General features: G+C 36.1%; 1 protein-coding gene across 1 annotated transcript in view; it reads right to left on the minus strand.

Moving 5' to 3' along the window:
• The window catches only part of DIAPH2 (diaphanous related formin 2), a 262,312-nt gene that overhangs the window by 87,454 nt on the left and 151,503 nt on the right, over positions 1 to 23,355 (minus strand). The window contains exons 25-26 of the mRNA XM_075513467.1: positions 19,807 to 19,971; positions 217 to 352 (exon numbers count right to left, since the gene is read on the minus strand). Coding sequence (XP_075369582.1) covers positions 217 to 352; positions 19,807 to 19,971 — 301 coding nt within the window. The remainder of the gene's footprint in view (positions 1 to 216; positions 353 to 19,806; positions 19,972 to 23,355) is intronic.

Consider the following 23,355-nt stretch of genomic DNA (forward strand, 5'->3'; position numbering starts at 1 on the left):
CCTTGAAAGGAACATTATGCATATTAAGTGGCAGATATGGAATTACAGGATCAGGTAGGCTAAAACAAAACAGAATTTTCACTGAAAAAAGCCTTTTTTTCAGCTTTCAAAACAGACAGAAAGTATTTTTCATATTGATCATGAACAGCCTTCAGTTTGTTACTCCTTACTTTCTTTTTCTTTTAACAAATCTCTCCACTAAAAGTGATGCCTTACCTTTGTTCATATCAATCAACTGCTGCTTCTTCTTCTGTCGCTCCAGTTTCTCTCGTTCAGCCTTCTCTTTCGCCAATTTGGCTCTCTTCGTTTTCTCCTCCATTTCTCTTCTTTTGTTGTTTTCTTTTAATGCCTCCTGGATTAGATAAAATGAACATGGGTGTCTATATACTGAGGAAAACTAGAAAGAATAACAAAAATAACCTTGTTTGCACAGATATTGTATTTATGTCCAATGGGGGGAAAAAAAACAGGGACTGGCACCCAATACTTCAAGCATCTTCAGAAATCTTAGAGGGAACATAACTTACCATACTATTTGTACACATCAGTATTATTAAGATAATTAGAAGAACGAAAATTGAAATAGCTTTGCAGTTATGGTGAATGAAAAAGTTCCAAATTTTTCAGCAGCAACATGTTTGTATTTTTTTTCCCATTAAGACGGTAAGTCTAGCTTAAACTTGTATCTTGCTGTTAGGAGGGATGAGTGGGGATCAAGGCAAGTTCCCACTACAATGGACTTCAATTACAAGTAATTGGAACTCAGTTACTAAAATTTAAGCTCCAATTCCTCAGATATTTTTGTTGAAATACCCAAAGCAGTTTGAATCACTGAAATACACAAAACACATCAAAAGTAATGCGAAACAGTTGAATTTATAGATTAAAACTCCAAATCTAAAGTCTCTGAGTCAACAAGTTACACAAACTACCAAACTAAAAACTACAAATGTAAGAGAACATCCCTGAATTAAAAAACCAAATCAAAACAAACCACCACTTCACATGATCTTGCCTCCGTCCAGTCTAGACGATATGCTCCTTTCCCAAAGGAGGTTCATCTCGATTTCTTGCTGTGGTGGGTTGACCTTGGCTGGCCGCCAGACACCCACCTAGCCACTCTCGCACTCACCCTCCTCAACAGGATGGGGAGAGAATAAGATGACAAGCTCATGGGTTGAGATGAAGACAGGGAGATTGCTCACCAATTACTGTCATGGGCAAAACACTAGAGGAAAATTAATTTAACTTATTGCCAATTAAAATAGAGTTGGATGGTGAGAAACAAAAAAAAAAAAGAAAACGCCTCTCCCCCCACCCCCCCCTTCTTCTCAGGTTCAACTTCACTCCATTCCCAACTCCTCTATGTCCCCACACACACCCCGAGCAATGCAGCATGGATGGGGGGTTGCAGTCAGTCCATGACAGTTCCTCACTGCCACTCCTTCCTCCTCACGCTTTTCACCTGCTCCAGCATGGGTCCTCCCTGCAGGCTACAGTCCTTCAGGATAAACCTGCTCCAGTATGGGTCTTCTCCCCAGGCTGCAGGGGAATCCCTGCTCTGGCACCTGGAGCACCTCCTCCCCTTCTTCTTCTCTGTCCCTGCTGCTCGAAGGGCTGTTTCTCACACTTTTCTCCCTCACTCTTCACTGTCGTGTAACATTTTGCCCTTTCTTCAACAGGTTTTTACACAGGCACCACCAGTTTCACTGCTGGGCTCGGCTGTGCCCTGCGGTGGGGCTGTTGCGGAGCCATCCAGAACCGGCTGGAGCTGGCTGCATCCGGCACGGGGCAGCCCTGGCCTCTCCTCACAGAGGAGGCCCCTGCAGCCCTCGCTGCCAGCACCTGGACACATACACCCATTACACTTACTTCATTGCACAAATACCTTCATAACTCCTATTACATTGCTTGCTCTCTCAAAAAAGAGAAATATTTTAATTCCCTTAAGCTATTCCCCAAGATCCTAAATTTCTCCTTAGCTTCGTCTTTCCTAAGACTCATTTATCATGAAGAAATTCACTGAAATCCATCACGATGGAATTTCACCTAATGTCACAGACAGACATGATAAATGTTAAGGATAATTTTCTTATTTATATTCACAACAGCTACAAATGTATTGCTCCCTTTCCTCTCCAACCCACAGTATACTAACATCCTCTACCTACAAGTACTGTAGGTCTGGGCTTCAGGTGACTTTGGGAGTCTCAACACATTATGTCTGACAAGTAGTAATAACAGTAAAGAAGATACTGGGTCCAAAAAAGTCCAGAATTAATACAGCACATGCTCATTAATCATGTTTCAGCTTAAAAAGCTGAACAGTCAATACTTACAAAGCACAGGGCATAAGATAAATGGTTTCCATGTCAATGTTTATTTCCTACGCAATTTAATCATGGCTTAAAAACTAGAAAGTCATATATGTTCACACATACAAAGAAAATTTCTTTGTGGATGTCTTTGTAAACATCCAAGACAATATATCAGTTATTATTCCACAAGTAAAATTTCCTTAACCAATTTAGGGCAGACTTGTATTACACAGTTCAATATATTCCTCAGATATGACATTTCAAATGTTTATAAATGAAGATGACTATTCACCTTACTGTGTACATGCTAGGAAGAAACTATGGACAATGACTGTCACTTCCAAAAGAAAATCCTATATAAAGCATCTTTAAGTGTCAAGATTTATATAAATTATATCAGTATTTGGTAATCCAAGACTCCCAAATGCCTCCAAATACAGAATATTTCACTCAAGCAAGAGACAGCATATTTCAGTGTGCATATGCCATTTCAACAATTTACTGAGGTGAAATATCACATATAGCCCCTTCTGTAATAGCTGATACTATTTTGTAGAGATGCTGGATACCACAGTCACCAGTGATGTTACTTGTAGACAAACTTGAAAATTGGACCAAGAACTGCATTTGCTGTACCATCACATAACCGATCGCACAGAGAAACACCTTTTCTTTCAGAAAAGAGAATTAAAGGAGAAAAATCAATGTTTTACCCTTTTTGGTTTTGGACAGTTCTGTCTCTGCACATTCAATCACACTTGACAGAGATTTCATTTTACTGCAACTTCACAAGCTGTAATGAAAGTAAATGCCCACAATCTTATGAGAGAAAGCAAGTAAGAAATGTCATGGCTGAACTAGTAGCCCACTAGCCATTGACATACTATGATTAGATCATAGATTCTGTCACATTTTGTAACAGGAAGACTACAGTAGACTGCCCTAAACAAGCTCTAAAGTTATTGTATCTGGAAATTCACTTTGAGCCAGACTCTACAAGTCCTAGCTGAAGGGAGGTTATACAAAAACACAGATTGTAGTTCATAAAATATGCTGGCTACCAAGGATGATTCAAACAAAAGCCATTCAAAATAAAGGTTTAATCTTCCTGAAGAACAGTAAGATAACAAAATACTGATAACTGTGTGTGAGAGTGCCTGTCTTCATCTACCTACACCCATCCCTTCATATACAAGCATATCTACATACAAACAAAAATAAAACAAAACCCACCATTCCAACACCTGCAGCACAGGAAGCACAAAGAGGTGAGATGGGCCTGTCCATTATTTCTTCAAAATGCACATTTCCTGCTATTTTATTTTCTTCCAGAATGTAAATGCTTTTAGAGTATCTTCACATACAGTCTCTTTCCAGAGACTATAAAGGAAGCAAGTAAAAATCCACAGAGTGCTAACCTGAAATACCAGAGTTTTTTTGGAACAACCTGTTGCTAAAACAGGTACAGGTTGCAGCAAAGGAGCATTAACACCCGGCAGTTTCTGCAGTGGCCAAATTGGGCACTCTGCAAGGCAGGAGAGAGAAACCCCAGCAGGGCGTCACACCAACACGCCCCTGGGGCCCTTGGTCCCTAGACTGGCCATTTCGGAACTAACAGTGCAATGCAGCACTGCACACATACAGCTTCAGAAGCATTTTCATAACAACATAAAAGGGTTACTCTAGAGGAAAAAAAAAAAAAGCGTCTTATCTGCTCTTAGCTTTGCTGTAGTACTCTGGTAACCGCTTGGTAACAGCTCTAGTATTTCTGATCAGTATTTAGTGGATTCCTTCCTGCCATCCCCAGTTCTCTTGAACCTCCTACCCACCCAAATAGTTTTATGCCATGTTCCTTGAAATTTAACATATCTTCTTTTCATCTACATACCAGTTCAAAATTAGTATTGTGAAAAAAAGAACAAGGCTGATTTATTTGAATCCTCACCATCATTTAGTGCATGCAATCCCTTTCCTTCATAAATTATCTCAGAACCAAACCACCTGGATTGTACTTGTTTGTTATTACTCTCCATCAGGCAGTCTGACTCTTAACCATTTCATATTTGTTACATTTAGATTGTACATTTTGTACAGATTGTACATTTAGTCAAAGCTGGATGAAAGCCTGAAATAAATCATTTGCAAGAACATACTCCCAGATGTTTTCAAGTTATGTGCTGAAAGCAAAATAAATATATATTCATCTGTATTTATAAACATACTTTATATTTGAATTAGTATTGCTAACAAATTTGATCATAGTTTTTCAAAGCTGATTGAAGACGACTGTAAATAAAGGTAAAGACAATTTTGACTCAGATGTATAGCGGGTTTCTACAGCATTTGCCCTGCCTGAATTATACCACCGGTCTTTTAAGTTTCCTTTTCTACACTTTTACTGCAAAGGGTTATTTTTCTCTCTCATGTGGCTTCAATTACTTCATTATTTACTATTTCCTCACTTTCTAGACTTCCAGACTGTGGATGAGCCTAACAATTTCTAATACAAAGGTGACATGATTCTGCACCTGCCTTACCATGGTGTTACTTGGGCCCCACCAATCTAAAGTTAAGGCTTAAGTTAAAAGAAGTCTGGACATCATCTCATGCCTTCACCTCTCTTTTCTTTGGCATACTTTTATACTCCTCTATACCTATTCTCTTCCAAACTCCTCAGTTTCAGTGGACTTCTTTTAATAGAGAGCAGTGCTATTTTGGGTTATCAGGTTATTTTTAAGTATCGAATGTCAGCGATATCCTTTCTGTGTAGGTAAATTACCTAATTACTAAAAGGTAGAGATAAGTTTGAATACTGAAAAAAATTAGCTCTGTAACTGGCATTGCTTTTAAAACAGGGGGACAAAAAAATCAGCAGTTTTGTTACTGCAATGTAGCTCAGGGACTAAGTACATACTAGTGTACTACAATACACATTATACAATACACATATATATACACAATACACAACTATAAGGATAAAACCAAACTAATATAACAGTTACAAATCAGACAAATGTCTGATTGTAAAAGCAAGAAGCAATCCACAGTTAAGAATAAAAGCCTTCCCAACAGCATAGAAAACATTTTGGAAAGTATTCATCTAGATGCTGTCCTTTCAAAACATGTAAGTGCATGCAAGAACTGAAATCATTTTCAAGTGAATCTCGGACAGAAATATTTCAATGTATACAACCCTTTTTTTTTAAATGCGCTATTCATGACCCTCTGTATTTTTGGTTGGTGCATAACAGCATGCAGTTTTGCTAATTTAACTGCAAATTAAAAGTTAGAGAAAGTTTGAGTGTGGGGTGGTTTTTTGTTTTTTGGGGGTTTTTTTTGTTTGGTTTTTTTTTTTAATAAAACCAAAACCTAATTATTGTCTCTCCTAGCAGAGAAATAGATTCAGCAAGGAATATTATCTCTTGTTAAGGGAGCGAGTTGAAGGGGCATGTAGCTTGATGTTTCCTCTTGCGTTTATTAGGATTCACTGAAGTAAGGCTCTTGTACTCAGGACTGCCAGTTTATAGCTTGGCTTCCTTAAGAAGCAAATAAAAAATTAATGTATCTCTTGCATTCTGTACATATCTTGAGTTTTGACAGACAAACAGATATTCACACACCAACATGGTTGTAAATAGACTCTCAAAGGTAAATTATTAAAAACAAGAAGAAAGAAAACAAACTGTAACGCACAAATCTCCTTGGATATTAAAGATGCAGTTGGCTACAAAGCAGTCATGCACCAATAATGAAGGCTGCCTGTGATCCCTCAGGCCCTCCCTAAATTTGCCTTGCAACTGCAAAATCTGTGAAGTTCCAGTGTGTGTGTGGGGGGGAATCTTTTTCAGTCATAACTCATTAGGAACAACGAACTCAGATTAACTGGAAGTTAATCTACAGAAATAAAGCGAGTTAAAATACAGCAGATTGAGCAATCAGTTTACATGTAAAAGAAAGATCTATCATGAGTATTCCTTGGAGGATAACATATTCAAATACAATGTAACGGAAAATAACGGAAAAGAGATGCAATGAGCTGGTATTAAACAAGAGCAGAAAAATTGAATTTCCTGATGGGTGGGCATGAAACAGTGAGTACAAGAGATTATATTTGGGATACTGCCCCATGGTTCATGCATCAGTGCCATCACATCTGACATGAAATGTCTTTGGCATGCCATTACAGATTAAGATTTTTGGCAAGTGTAGCTGCTGTTATATATTCAGGTAGGGAGAAGGGTCTTGCTGCCGGCTTATCAGCTGTGTTGCGAAAACACTTAAAACTGTCTAGCAGTATAAGGTAGAAGAGGTTTTCAGTGTTTACTGAATGAAGTTTAAGCCTGTCAATGAAAAACTATATTGTAGGTCTTAATTACTTAACAGTATATCCTTGAAGAATTACTAAATAGCCCTCAAGTAGACAGATTTGGGACTGTTTTAATAGCTCCTTTAAATCAATATTTGGATACCAGAATAAACATGCATGCCTAATTCAGGTTATTCCTGAAAGAGACAGACAGCTGAAATACATACTTACACACTAACAAAACTGTATTATTGTCATTACAAAAAAAACCCCAAACCAAACCAAAACAGAAAAACAAACGTTAGCTGTTTTGGGTACAATCTGAGCAGAGAAACCAAGGCCCACAGCAGATGAATTATTGTTTTGTTCAAAAAATGATGTTTCTGGATCAAGGAAAAGACAAATCAATAGGTCAGCATGTGAAGCCTTGCATCATCATGCAAGCACTACCCTTTAAATTCTTTAACAGAAATTCACTCTAACGTAAATCTGTAAAATCTGTTCCTACAAAAGCCTAAATCCAGTAGAATTTATTTTTTTTTTTTTTTAAAAAAACATCAGGCCCTTGACTATGATGTGTTGAAAGGTTTCAAAGTTTCTAGCTAGAAATTCTCGACAAATTTTAACAGAGGCTGTGAGAATTACACACAATGCAGTGTATATTGATATAAGTATTTAAATAACAAAATAAAACTGCCTGGGTTTGAAAGATTTTGCATGCTTCCTTCAAGACAGGGCTGACAGACTATCAGAAGAAAGTTCCCTAGAGGTTTTGTGGCATTCCACTCCAAAGAAATTATAAATGTGAAAAAACCCCAACATTGAAGGGATATGCTTATTCATCTGCAATTTTTTTCTTGAGGTTTCTTACACCTTCCACTTCATGCTTCATATTACATTTTGACAGGATAATCCAATTCTATTAGCTTGCTTTTCTGAAACATGATAAACAAGCAAATATGAACTTAAGGAAGTGAATAAGCTATAATTTACTACAACATCAGCAAGCTAATTGAAGATGCAATAATGCAGTGATCAATCTGAAATCACAATTAAGAGAAACATGGATTCAAATTATCAAATTATCTTAATATGATATATGAACAAACAGAATGATGAGGCTAAGATGATATGAAACACCCTTGTGGAGCTTTTAGAGAGAAGTCAGATTCTTTCTATCTCACGACAGCTTTTTAGAAATATGTTAGGTGCAGATATAAGCACCTGTAGCCTGTAAGCGTCTTCTGTGGAAGGGTCTCTTTTAGACTTAGAATCTTGCCAAAGGTAGTCACTTAGAGCAGGTAATAAAGTCTACTGGTTTACAAGAGGTTTTCAACATCTGGGTTAAATTCACATCTTAAGTATTGCAATAGTCAAACTCCCAAACTATGCCTGGTTTCCAGAGTGGAATGAGGATTCAAAATCCTCATTGAAATATTATAAACTTCCAAGATAATGCCTGGGAATAATGAGATTACTCAGTTGGACTTGCTGCCATCAGCACTGAATGGAGAGTCTGTTTAAAACTCTCAAATGGAAAATTCTCAAGAAAAGTTGTTAATCCTGTTCCTTTCCAAGATTAGGAAACTTAACTTCATAGTTTCCTCTAGACTATGTTTTCCTATATTACTTCTGAAAATATTACTTAATCAAAGGCATCACTACTGTGAAATCGACATCTATAGCTTTTACCCCATCCACAAGGGCAACCGTGGCGCCACAGAAACAAGTTAGACTTGTTGGAAACAAATCCCAACCCCATCTATGCTGCCTGTTATTTCTACGCTTGCCTACCTTTAAGTGCTTCCAAATGCAGGGTACTGTAATTCTGTTTAATTTCTTTTATTATTATTTATTTTTACATCTTTGGATATCTTCCAAGAGAAACATCATCCTTCCCTTTTGTATCATGAACAGAGTAGCTACTTATCTAGCAGTAATAACAGTTTGTTAATAAAGTTGATGAGTTACCTCTCCTATGTGAATTCTTTTGCTTCTGATCACATTACTTGTAAACTTTCCTGGCCTACACCTAATTCCTGATTTGTTCAATATCATGGTTAAAAAAATAAATAAATCTCCCCAGCACTAACTGGATGTATACACTCAGATGAGAATTTAGAGAGCTTACAAAAGGGTCTTTGTGTGGCTTTTTGGGGTGGGGGGGAGGAAGGGCTTGCTATATACTGCCTGATAATAAGGCCAATGTTTCATTTTTGATATTACCTCTTGGGAAATTTCACTGGAGAAAATACTTCTTGCTCATTATTCTTTATTTTTTCATACCTTCCTGCTAGCTAGAAATTGTTATCTTTCAGACTACATTAAAGGACTGTTACTTTTTAGGCAGAAGGGAGAAACTGTATTCCCAGACAAATAACCAGGGAGAATAATGAATAAATACAGCCTTTCTTTTAAACCACTCCTGAATTACAAACTCAATTTATGAGTTTGAAAGCTGGGAATTTAGCTTGACTATGTATTGCATTTCATAGTAAATCATATGTTTATTATGAATTAATTTATGTATTGTATATTCATTGATTTATATTACCGTAGCCAATGACCTGCTGTATTCAAGGGACATTTCAAAAAAGCCACAGAAAAAGCGCTCCTGAGTTATGGAGCTTGAAATTTACTTTGAAGCAAGTTACAAGCAAACAAATATTAGAAAGAAAAGGTCTTACAGGTATATTTATAATCAAGATGTTCAATCCACTATGGTGAAAGTTTTTTCTTATGAAGGCAACATAACAGATCTTTTGTTTCCTGTCTGGTACAGGGCATCAATCTTATAAAATCTTGAAAGACCAGGGTGGTGCTCACCCAATAAAAAGTGTTTAGTTTACTGATCATTTAATATGTCTTATCATTTTGGGGAGATTTTCACTTTCTGGATCTTGTATTACAGGGTTACTGTAAAAGATCCCAGCCACACTGTAATCGTCAATCAATAGTCAGTGTTGATACAAAAGGGCAGTTTATTTCATAGGTCTTTTACAAGAACCCATCTCCCATACTGCCAGTTGAAGAGTTACTCACATCTGCTTAAATATTTACTTATACTAGAATACAACCTTTTTTCCCTAAGTACATTTATAATGTAATTTAAAGATTTAATTCCTTATTCAAAGAGCTGCATTTACACAAATGTGATGGAAGCAGTCACCACTGATAAAACTGTCTACCAGATATAAAATATATCACTTCACTGAAGGAAAAAGCTTCTTGGCATTTCAGAACAACTATGCCCATAAATGCCTGTTACTGCTTCAAATTTTACCTGACTATTCTTATAGGCATTATTATAACATCGGTTTTTTAGACTCAAAATTCACCTTTAAGACTATCTGCATTAAAGGGGGAGCCCACAGAGCAAAAATAATTTGAAACATTTAAGAACTGTGTAAGAAAAAAGAACATTTCCTATCTAGTGCTAAAGTATATATTTCATACAACTTCCACAAAGCACAATCTGATTGAAAAGAAGTTTATGTCCATTTGCAAATGCAGACATGACAGATTTGGTGGATATTTTAAAATACTCTGGCACCAACAGAAACAAGCATTCAGAAAGTGACAGATTAAAAATATTTCGGATCTTTTTATATAAATTCTATGAGACAGCAGGTTAACATGAAGAACCAAAACAGAAAAGAACAAACTGGCATCTTGCTTCAGGCAACTGAATCATCATCATTTGATAAGAGCCTGAAACTATATCAAACCAAAATGTATCAGGTTGCAATTGTCCTCAAGGACAATAGAAATTTGTGTTTACTTTCAGTGGAAGAAAGGACTAAATCAGTAAAATCTAAAAAACATTTCTACTTTAAAATAGTCCTAAATATAAAAGGCATATTATTATTCAGTGGATCTATTATTTTAACAGCAAAGAGGGGGGGAAAAAAAAAAAACAAAAGCCCCTTATTGCTACTTTTGATTCAATTTCTCCATAGTCATCAGCTCCAAGAGAAGAATAAATACACTTTTTTTTTTTTTTTTTTTTTTTTTTTTTTTTTTTTTTTAATTCCAGGCTTGATTTTGAATTGTGTTCCATTTGCAAAGGTAAGTCATGCGGAAGTGCTTTACTTATTTCTTGTGATATGCCTTGAATACAATGAGGTTATCAAGACATACCTAAGCACAAAATCAAAGAAGTAAACATAGACAGAGGGGACACAAGTACCAGAAAAAAAACTAGTTAAAAGCTCACTTCAAAGGTTTAAATATTCTACCTAATCTTAGGACAAAAAAAAAAAAAAAAAAAAAAAAAGAAAAAAGACTGAGCAAGAAGCGGTACAGCCATGAGGGGACCCTGAGGGACAAGATTTCTAACTGTAAGAGGTAGAGAAGTAAAGCGATGCAAACGTTATTTCGTTGTCTCACTACACCCTTGGCTCTAATTACATTTCCTGCAAAAATGGTTAGAGAAGGCTGGGGATAAAATGGGAACAGATATAGAATAATAAATAAATAAACAAACTCTGTTTCTTCTATCTGCATCTCTAGGCTGATTCACTATATTGCAGCTCAGTGAATTCAAATGGCTCACAAGGAATATTTGGTTAGATGCTTGGTCAGAGGTGCTGTAAGTTTATTTGGCTATTTGCAATCTTATGATGGGCAGTTTTAATGGTGTCACTTAGACTGTGAATTCCTAACTACGCAGTGCTTTTTTTCCTCTTCCTAACATCACAGAACAGCCCCAAAAATACTTTTTCTCTTTCACACAAAGGTAAACAGATGCTGGCAAAAACTAAGTACAAAAGATTAATTTGGTACTTGACTGGAAACTTTGTATCTGGACAGTTTTAAAGACATAAAACAACCAACAACAAAATGTCCACAAATAAGTCAATTTCTGGGGTAATTGCCTATTGCTGGGAAAAGCATAGAAAGTGTTCCAATGGCAATCAATATGCCTCACAAAGAAACTGAGAAAGGTCAGCTACTGAATCAGCCCACACTGCCTACTTCTGATTTCCTTTCCTCCTGTTTAGGGATAACAGAATAACAACTTACTTATACGGAAAATTTTGTTGGAAAATAACTTGAATAGAAACTACTGGACCCAAAGGAATATCACTGTATTGCTGATACACTTTGATCAGAAGAATGAAAGATGAAAAAACAACATTGACTGTTCCAGAAAATTTTCCTCATATACTGAACGTCTTGTCATTCAGCCTAACAACTTCTGAATGCTTATACCACGTGGAGATGCATTTATTAAATACCATTTCTGTCCAACTTGCAAAAGGCAAGCAATTAGAAAAGATTATGAACGTATATATTTTTTATTTCAAGTAACAAAAAATGGGCATTATTTTCCATTTGATACTTGGCACTTCCTCTAATGATCGTCAAAAGTCTTTAACATGAGTTTTCAAAAGATCAGCCGTTTTCTTAACATTAAAATAGCTTGATATGAGCATTACAAGACAAACACGTATCAGGCTCCAAACGTACTTTTTACATATATGCATATACACACATACAAACACACTCAGAGAATTTTCTGTGACCTGAGGATATGCCATTCAGAGTATATTTCTAATCTAATTCTTGTAGATTCATCTTTTAAAAGATTCATATATATTCCATCTTTTTCAAATACACCAGCTGAATTGCATGATTCTATAACATAAGATATTCTTCTCTTTAGTTGCAAATGAAAGAAAGAAAAATTGTCATTACAATCAACATATTAAGTCAGTATTCTTGCTTTTACATAGCGGAATCACACGCAGAATCACAGGTTAAGCAGAGGGAAATACAAATAATAGCTGTTGCACAAAGGTAATAGAAGACAAGTCAAGATTTTCTGAAGGCCTATGTTGAATTCCAAATGCTCACAAAGGCCAATTATCTCAAACTATATACACTGTAGCATCAATTAAAACACACTGTGTATGTAAAGCATTCATTGTTGGTAACTGACCTTCAAGGGAAACCTTCTCAAAGCACAAGAATCACCCGTCCTGCCACGCAGGAGGCTGAGGAGGTGGGGCAGGGGCCAGCTCGGCTGATCAGGGAACTCCTGACAGAGCTCCGACCCAAAACAGAAACACAGAACAGTGGAAGGGCAGCTATGCTATCCAGGAGAGATACTGCCTAGGGAGGGAAGTAATTAAGAAAGTCAAAGGTCAGATGGAGATAAAACTGGGAAGGGATGTGAAAAGCACTGAGAAAGGTTTTTACAGCTACAAGGACAAAGGAAAATTAAGGAAAACGTAGGTCTGCTGCTGAATGGAGCATGGAACCTAACATGAAGGAAGAGGCTGAGGTACTCTGTGCCACCTTCACCTCAACCCTTGCCATCGCTGTCTCACAGGCAGTTCGGGCAACTGACTGATGTCACTGCAAGGCCTCTCTTTCATCAAAAAGTTGTGGGACTCAAGGGACATCTCCAATGCCTGGAAAAGGCAAATATTATGCTCATCTTCAAAAGAGTGAGGAAAGCTTGGTGAACTACACACTGGTCAGCCATTGCTTCTGTTTTCAGGAAGATCAGAGAGCAATTCCTTCTGGAAGCCATTTGCAGGTACAGAAAGAACAAGAAGGTGAATGGAAACAGCCACACTGGAAAAATGGGTAAATTGTGCCTAACTAACCTGATTGCCTTCTCTAGTAGGATGATTGGCTCTGTAGATGAGGGGAATGCAATGGATGTTGTTTACTTTGGCTTTAGCAAAGCCTTCAATACAGTCTCCCACAGTCATGGAATCTTCATTGCAGTTGGACAAGGTCCCATACAACTTGAACTAACTTCCACACTAGCCCTGCTTTGAGCAGGATGTCAAACTCAAATGACCCACTGTGCTAGTTTTGGCTGGGATAGAGTTAATTTTCTTCCTAGTCACTAGTACAGGGCCATGTTTTGGATTTGTGCTGAAAACTGTGTTGATAACACAGAGGTCTTTTAGTTGTTGCTAAGTAGCACTTATACTAAATCAAGGGCTTTTCAGCTTCCCATTCTCTGCCAGGTGCACCAGGAGCTGGGAGGGGACACAGCCAGGACAACTGACCCCAGCTGACCAAAGGGCTATTCCAGACCATATGGCGTCATGCTCAGCATATAAAGCTGGGGAAGAAGAAGGAAGGGGAGGACGTTCAGAGTGATGGCGTTTGTCTGCCCAAGTCACCGTTACGTGTGACAGAGCCCTGCTTTCCTGGAGATGGCTGAACACCTGCCTGCCCATGGGAAGCAGTGAATGAATTCCTTGCTATGCTTTGCTTGTGTGCGTGGCTTTTGCTTTCCCTATTAAACTGTCTTTATCTCAACCCACGAGTTTTCTCACTTTTACTCTTCTGATTCTCTCCCCCATCCCACTCTGGGGCAGTGAGTGAGCGGCTGGGTGGGGCTCAGTTGCCGGCTGGGGTTAAATGACAACACCCTCTTAGCATCTCACTCCAACTTAAATTACTTTATGATTCTATGGTTTATCTTGTTGTCATAAATGTTCACACCAGAAATGTTAGCAACAAAAACAGAAGCAGCAATCCGAGTAACTTCTGAACTTCTAAGTTTAAATTGCCAGTAGCAAAAGAAACAAGCTTTATCAATAGACAGGAATTAGCAATAACACAGGAGAACAACAAACAGGAAGAAACAAGTCATCAATATTTCAAAAGTATCTGGAATTATACTTCAGTCATTTACCAAAATACTAAAAAAAGTTAATGGGACCACTGAGAGAAAGTATGCAGGCATTACAATAGTCTGAACTGGACAAATTTAATAAATAAGCATGCTCTAGGGAACATCTGGAGACGCTGTATATCCTCAGTCTTTTCTGATTGCTCCTGAATTCTTATCAGTAGTTATGACATTTTTACAGTAAATTCCATAGATTAAATGAGTTTCAGTGTCTTTTTCCTTTTGGGAAACTTCTCACAACCATCAAAATGTTGCAGAAAATCTTGATTCTTTTTAGTAATTTTTTCCTTATAGAAAAAAAAACATTACTGTACTGTGAACTTTTAATGCTTGCCCTAGGCCTTCCTCAAGTGTCTGGAAAAAATTAAATCACTAAACAAGAATATTTATGCCACTAAAGTCTACAAGATGCTGCTCTAGTGGATAAAATAAGTCAAGAAATTCTCAAAAGACCTAATTACAATTACTACTACTAGTACCATATATATCTGAACAAGTGAATTGAGTGAAGCACAAATGATGCTAAGGAAAAGAAAGTGTCTCCTTAAGCTACGTAAGCCTTGGATTTCTTTTTATTTTGTAAAATTTTTCTTTTATTTTATATAAAAAAAGAAAATTTTATATTTATCTTTCTATTATTTTTTATTCTCTTATTAGTTTTTATATTGAAGCATTACCATTTAAATTAGTATGCATCATATGTATGGTCCGAGTTCATTTCCTTAATAAAGGAGTTCATTTCCAATAATTTTTTTTAAAAAGAGGCTTAGAACATAAAAGGGCAGATAAGAATTTTAAAGACCATAACATCAGATGGATATAATTAACTATTTAAAACAACATGAAGCATTAGAACAGTATCCTAGCAAATTATTTTGTCCACTTTCTAAAATTATAAAGCAATGCAAGAAATTAGCCCTCTTTTCTAGAAATTCAGAAAGACTATTTGTGGTCTGTCTTTTCTATTTGGATTGCTATTTTAATATTCCAAACCAGAATACAGAATTTGACAGTTCTGTTTTGATAAACTAGAGTAATTTACAGAAACTTAGTCTTTGGGATAATTTTCCACCCTAGAACAGCATTTTATTGCAGTTCATTACTATTAGGTAAAACATAAATATCTCATGAATATCCTAAGAAGAACTGACCATACATAGGTTTATAGAAACTCCAAAGACAGAAAGGCCCCCAGTCCCTGAAACACCTAGTGGACTGTGACTTTTGCCCGGAGAAGTAACAGAAGTTTGTATCTATAATGATTTCCCCTTAACACAGAAGGCATTTTATGTCAATTAGGTAACGAGACATTAATGTCTTGCAATGCATTAATTTCTTGAGTGTATTTACACCACAAGATGAATGGTTTCGATGAGATGTTATCAGAACATAACAATCTCATACCAAGGAGTACAAGAAAGTATGTGTCAGGTTATTGTGATCCTCAGTAACAAGTGACCACTAGTTCACGACTACACAGTGCCTATCAGGAGGAGGCCTTACTCTTGATGTGTCCATAGCTACTCCTTGTATCAAAATTTTAAAAAGAAGGAAAGTCCATTAAAACTGATTTAGTATATAAATGAAATACAAAAGACGGATTACATTTGAAAAAGGCAGAGTAATTACAATCCGCTGAAAATATACAAAACCTACTTACGCAAGATCTAATCTAGCAGAAGAAAAGGGTTCAGCTACAGAGGGAGTTTTAACTGTGCCAAACCTTTTCACAACAGCCTCCTCCCCTCCTATTAAATAACAATAACAACAATAATAATAAAATCAAAGACAGTCTGCTGTCTGCTTTGAGTACTGTCTAGTTATTCAGAAGAACACAGGTATTTGTGGAATCACATATAAAGAGCAAAGTAAAGGAGATTCTGGCAAATAAAACCCAGATAATATTTCTCAGTATAAATGACTAGGGTAGTTTATACAATTTACACCACTGTTCCATATCCACAGATAAGTATTTGCAGAAGTAAGATGCATACACGTGTATATAGCATTAGCCAGAGGTTTATGTGTAAATAATAATTAACAGTAGTTTGCACAAGCAGTCTCAATACCTTTGCTACTCTGATTGCTATAGCTATTTCAGTGCTCAAAAAGAAAGTTAGAACTGCCCTAATCTTTGACAGCTTCCTAAAACAGCGAGAATTGTGTATTTGGAGCTTTGTTATAAGTACAAATGAAGTGAGTTCATACTGAAGAAAAATTTATTCTCAATTCAAATTAAAATTCTTCTGTGACTAAATACGCCACCTGAACAATCTAGATTGGGAAGCACTTGAATAAAGTATTTCACTAAATGTACCTAAAACAGGACCTCATTCAAATGAGGTAAATTAGCAAATATTCGGGGGCGGGGGGGAAGACGACGACACACAATTCAGGCCAAATAAGAATCACCTCTTAAGTACAGGCATCAGAGATGCACTGAAACCTAAAACTAGACAGAACTGAGCCAAGTTTAAAAAAAAAAAAAGGGGGCGGGGGGGGCAAAAAAAAGGCAACCCTTCCCCTGGCCAACCTCTACCGTTTTTTGTATAGCATAGGCTTGCATTACAAGGCTTCTACTTAGCCCTAAACGCCACTAACATAAAATGTAAATGCAATCCTAGAAAGCTCTTTTGCAGAAAAACAAAGGTCCTTTTGGGAACTGGCTGAATCTGAGGCAGCATTGTGGCCTTGCAGCAGAGAAGGTTGAATGCACACTGGGCTATGTAAAACTGTAATAAGAAGGTTAAAGGAAGTGATTCTTCTACTTTACTGGTACTTCCAAAACCACATCTGCAGTTTCATGTCCAGGTTGGGCTCTCCAGTATAAGACAGATACGGACATCCTGGAGTGAGTCCAGCAGACGATACCAATATGGTGAGGAGGCTGAAGCACATGACAAGCAGAAGATGAGAGAAATGAGTTTGTCCAGCTGTAAGAAGAGAGGGCTCTGCAAAGACCTAATTGCTGTCTATGACGTAATAGGAGGGTGTAGAGAAGACAGAACTAGACTTTTCTCAGAGGTGCACAGTGATGGAACAAGAGGTAATGGACAAAAGTTGGAACATGGGAAATTTTATTCAGTTATTTCTTTTCCCACCACAAGTGTGATCAAACACTGGAAAAATGCATCCAGAGAGGTTGAAAAAGGCCCTGTGCAATTCGCTCTAACTTGATCTTGCTTTGAGCAGAAAGTTAAAATACATAATCTCTGGAAGTCCAACCAATGTAATTCCATGAACTTAGTCATGGATAGCCAGCAACGTAGTGTTGATCTTGTATAGAAAGTATAAAAATAAAACCAACTCAGATTCTGTCTTTGCAGGTAGTGGAGCAAGATGCACTGCACGTCCATACGTTTGAAATTTTGGCACCACAAGTCTTGTGGCGATTCCTTCATAACCAGTGCTTTTAATCCAAGATTTTTCTTCATTTGCCCCTTTAAGTTATCAAAATAATGGACATAGGTAAAGCATTAACTATTATAATCATACATGATATAGCCATTATATTAAAGGCTAAAGACAGAATAACTATTTATTTCTATAGAATACAACGTTAATGTAGAAAATATAAAACTATTATACCTTGAAACTCAAGAGATTTGTCCTCTGTACGAAGATATACAGATAAATCTCACAGAATTCCTCTCTCAACTAGCAACCAGTAAACATGGATAAAATGTAGTCAGCTAGATTGTATTTCATCTCCTTATCAAAATAATTAGCAACACCCTATCAGTTACACCCACACAAAAACACTGAAAAGAACAAGTGTTACTGAAATCATAAAATGAAGACATATATCACTAATACATCATATCGTCCAAAGTTCACGACACTGAGAAAAGTCAATAGTCAAATTATCATCACTATCATTTTTAAAGTCTTAAGTACAGCTTTTTGCTGCAAAATAAAGATATTTATATATGATTCAGTAACACCCTCACCCCTGAATTCAACACTTCACTCTTACAGAAACTCATTCTGAACCTGAAACAATGACAATTTCATCTGTTCCTGGAACTGTGATATACACATAGTAGTTTTTCTGCTTTTGGTTCATTTGGAAAGGCCATGAAAATATTCCAGCTTTGTTATTAGAAGAGTTATTGCACTTTGTATTTACTTTCTCACATTTACCCATGGAAAACCTGAAATATCACTTCCCCCCCGGTATTACTCAGCCACTCCATAGCAATACCTGAATCTCTTATAAATATTCTCCCTGGAATTCAATTATAACCGTTGAAGAGCAACAGGCCATCAGCCAGATCTTTAGGAAGTCAAAAGAAAGGAAAATAAAAGTAAGCAATTGGAAGTATTTTCATTCCAATATACCTTCTAGAAAACATTTGCCCTTTAGCTCCCATCACCTTCATAGGAGTTTAAATACATACTTGAGGACAGACTTTCATCACAATATTTGGACTTTGCTAGCCTGAAGTCTGTTTCAAGTAGTTACAATAGAGTAGATTTCCAAATTCAGATATCCACATTTGAAAATGTAAGTCTTGGATTTATGAAAAAGTAAATGCACTGAAACATCTCATGACAGCTATTCCTGTTCTTGACATGTCTTCACGCAGATGCGTTGGCATACTCACTAATTATAAAAAAATTGGTGATTTTCTTATGGAAAAAAAAGAATAATTTCAGTGAATTTAAAATGAATAGGTAAATATATTGTAGTAAAAGTTTTGTAATAAAGTAAACTTGGTATGAAAATTATGTTTTAAAGTAGTTATTCCTCCATCACACTGAAACTGAAAGTCCTTATGATTACATGATAAATTAAGCCAGCTACTGGCAACAGACAGATCAGTGAGCCACAGCTGTATGGTAAACAGTGGTATTTCCAAGTGATGTTAATATTCTCTGGAGACACAATGTGACATTCTAGGCATCTGCTTCCCTGTACACTTCTTATGGTGCAGCTAATTATGGCTTCCAGACAGCCACTAGGAAAGATGAGATTAAACCCATTAAAAAACTTAGCTGTTTAAAATGAAATTCTTAAACTCCTTCCTAAAAAAGCCATACCCTGACATCAACCACACTGGATGACTGGAAATAGTAATATAAGCTTTTAAGTGAACTCCATGAGTTCTGTCAGCAATACAGAGGTCATCTTGAAAGTCTCAGCCTTAGCATCACAGCATCATTAAGGCATCAGCCAGATAAATGCAGACACGTCCATTCAGGTCTTGATTTTAACATGTTTTTGAGTATCACGCCTGTTTGTTGTGTGCCAACCAACAGGCAAGGTTTTTAAAAGAGGAAAAATATTTTCTAATTATCCATATGTCTCAACCACATTGAGTTTGCAATTTACAAACTGGAGGATGACAGCTATCAGTGACCAAAATCTAAATAATTCTGGAAACATTCATCCAATTTCCTGCCATAGAATAAAACATAAAGTTAACTAACACAAGAAAGAGAGAGAAGAGGAAATAACTAAATCTGGGAGAAAGAAGAAATAAGAATATGTATAATGTTTTGCAGACATTACTCACCAAAAATAGAGTTCTGAAGTTGCTCAGATCGCCAAAGAATTCTTCTATGCTTATTGCTTTGGGATCAAAGGTAAAGTATTCTCCCAAATTTTCATACAATTTCGTCATGTTGTTGTGCATGTTGGACAATTTTTCATATTGTTCTCGGGCACTCTCAGCAAAGCTGTAAGGTTTTGTTAAGGAAAATGATTCAAATGTAATCCAATCTAACAGTAAAAAAAAAGAAAACTCAGTACAAAGGTTAGAGCTGGAAAATTTTATAGTGCTGTCCTGCTTTCAAATATGACATTTTACTGTATGTTTACATGTCTGCAAGTTCATATCAACATGAGGTGATGGCACACTTTTCCATTAAGTGATCCCTTTCCAATGGTGAAGATTTACCATTAACAGACTGTACTACTGACTATAAATTTTCCAAATATCTTGGACATTTTTCTTCTAATAAATGATTTTGTAAAAGACATTCTATGAAAAGACATGCTGAGAATTAGCTTGCCATGAGAATCTGACTATAATGCCCCACTCTGCTCCAGTGATGTCATGTCCCCTGTATTATGGGCATATATTTTATCTGTAAAATTTGCATTGTGCATAACTACCAATGACAAAATTACATAGTATGACGTCTAATTTTCTTTGCCTTTTATTACAGATGTGTCTTCTTTGTGGATTCTTTAATGCCTAGTCACATAGCTCAGCTCATGCCTCAGGCTTCCTGTACTAGGTACGCTTATTTGGGGCACTCTCTCAACTATGTAATTTCACAGAATTTACAAAAATGGAATATCCACCCACCTGCCCCAGTTAACTGACAAACAGCTTTGAAAAATTATTAGTAAGAAAAACACCATGGAACAACAGAAGTCTTTTTTTCCATTAGGAAATATGTAAGTCTAGAAATGAAACCGAGATTGACTTCCATCCCAGCAGTCATCATTAAAAGTTTGGCATAATCCTATTAAGTAGAAAAATGTGGCATTTTTTCCCCCAATATGAAAAAAATATTTTTAGAACTATTCATTTGCAAATACAAGAAGGGTGCAAGCTACTAAAGGAAATATTAGTTTGCCTCAAAGCAAGTAAGTTTCAGTCTGCTGTTTTCTTCTGTGGTGGTTGTTTATATCCACAAAGATACAAAGTCCCAAATCACTGTTAAAAAACACAGCTAGTACACGATTAAACTACTTCTGCTGATACTGAATTGTAGCTGATGAAAGTGTTGTGCTGTACATATCAAAACCCAAGAACAAAAGACACAAGTTATTCCCTGAACTACAAAAATCATGCAGCCTGGCTCCCTGTGGCTTTTATTTGTAATGACTCTCTTCCATGCGGATTCTGATTCTTAATACAGCAGAGCTCATGCTTCAACCTTTCCCCATGCTTGAGACACTAATTTGAGACTCTGCCTAGTATCACATTTCTAATTACTCAATATTGTTGAGATGCCTATCTCTCTGCAAAATAACAAACAACCTGGAAACTAATTAGGGGAGAGAGACATACAAAGAAATCGTATAAACCATTTATTTTTGAGATTAGACTAAACGCAAAAATGATTCTTCAGAAAACAGTCAACAAATCACAGAATAAAGACAGGAAATTCAGGTGGATATTCTATTCATAACATTTTCATAGTGTTTGGATACTGCTGAGTACTTAAAAGGCTGTCATTTCACAAGTACATGCAAGAGTAACAAGGCTGAAAATATCTTCCATTGGAAAGAGGCCTAATATTTCACTTGGATTTTCCTGCTCTAACTGTTGGGAGGTATGTAAACAGTCAATTTAAGAACTGGTTTTTAAAAGTATGATCAAAAACTTTATATAATGTGTGTATATATGTGTGTGTATGTATATATATATATAATTATAATATAATTTTCCTCCTAAGAAACTTATTTTCCAAGTAATCCTCTCTTCTTCATTAAAGCCTCAGTAGCATAAAAAGAAAGTTGTATTCTTTTGTCACCTTACAACGTTGATTTAGAATGGCAAAAAGAAGAAACCAACAATGGGATGGATCTTAATATATAAGTATCAAATTTTTGAAACAGTAGTATCTACCGATATAGTTTCATGCCAGTGCAAATACAGTAGTAACACCTATATTTTCAGTTTATTGAAATGAGGTTTAACCTGCTTGGTTAGAATTTCAAGCTTGGACTGTTGAATTGTTCATCTTAATACAAGACAAACTTGGTATAGTTCAGTCTTCAATGACATTTAACTGTACAAAAAGAAATGAAAGTTTAATGGCAAGAATACATTAAATAGGTAATAATGGCACATTACTGAATTATTGAGCAGAGTAAAAATTTTAGAAAAACATGAATTGCCTTAGAGTCAGCAGAGTACTGTGTTGAACAACTCACCAAAAATACTAGGAAAAAGAAATACGAAGGTATGTAATTATACAAATTGTATCTGTGGTTCCTTTAAAAACAACCTCTTACAATATAAAACCAAATTGATATACTAAAAGTGACTGAAAAGTCTGAAACCAAAAAAAGAAAAAAAACCTTCAAACATTCCAGATTTGACATTAATTCTTTGAGACAAAGCTCCCAGAGTCAAATTCTCCATTCAGGTTGCACATTCAACATGAGAAATAACAAAGGTAATCACTAAAAAGAAAAAAACCAATACTGCTATTGAAACTAGGACATATTTTAAAGTAACACTGTAGAAACATATACTGTAATTTCAACATTATTATTTTTTATCTAATAAGTGCCAACGTGCAAATAAGAAATACCATTAACAGATGGCTTGCAAGACAAAAGAATGTCGGTAAGATGGATTAATGCAATGACCAAAGAGAGAACAGGTCTTCATACTTATAAAATATTAGTAACTTGAAACATCACCTTGAAACATACTACTTCTAGTCATTGCAAAGACTTAGTCAATACAATCATGCCAGAGAAGCAAAGCCATACTTGCCTACACCATTTCATGAAAAAGCATTATTGAAAAATCTAAGCTATCAAAACTTTGCATGATAGAAATACTTAATTCCAACAGTTTTCATTAATATAGATTGAAGCTTTAATGAGTGCTCATTTAAACCCTGTAAACAAGGCTTCATTCTTACTATTCTGAACCAAAAAACCAATCACAGAACTATCAGGTGTAAAGATGCTTGTTCAACTAAGAGAAATTACTCGATTCACGAGCTTGTTTTTCCACACACACACATTTTCTAGTTTCTTTCATAACCATAAGAAAATTCTAAAGCCAAGACTTTACTGTAAATACTGTTATATGAAAAATTAAAAAACAAAACAAAACACCAAAAACACCCATGTGGAAACATTTTTGCATCTGCAGTACCACACCTGTCTCCCAAAGTTCCACATAAACCAAGAAAAATGGGTTTGTAAATCTGAATATATGGAGCATTATTGCTTTATTAAGATAGGGAAATACACCACTGCTACAATAACAGAACCATATCTAATCACCATCTAGGCAACTTTGTACCTATAACACTTACTGAACTTTTGAACTCCTTATTTTAGTGGTTACTAGCTAAAGGAAAGT

This window comes from Mycteria americana, chromosome 10 (genome assembly GCF_035582795.1).
Source record: "Mycteria americana isolate JAX WOST 10 ecotype Jacksonville Zoo and Gardens chromosome 10, USCA_MyAme_1.0, whole genome shotgun sequence".
Lineage (NCBI taxonomy): Eukaryota > Metazoa > Chordata > Aves > Ciconiiformes > Ciconiidae > Mycteria > Mycteria americana.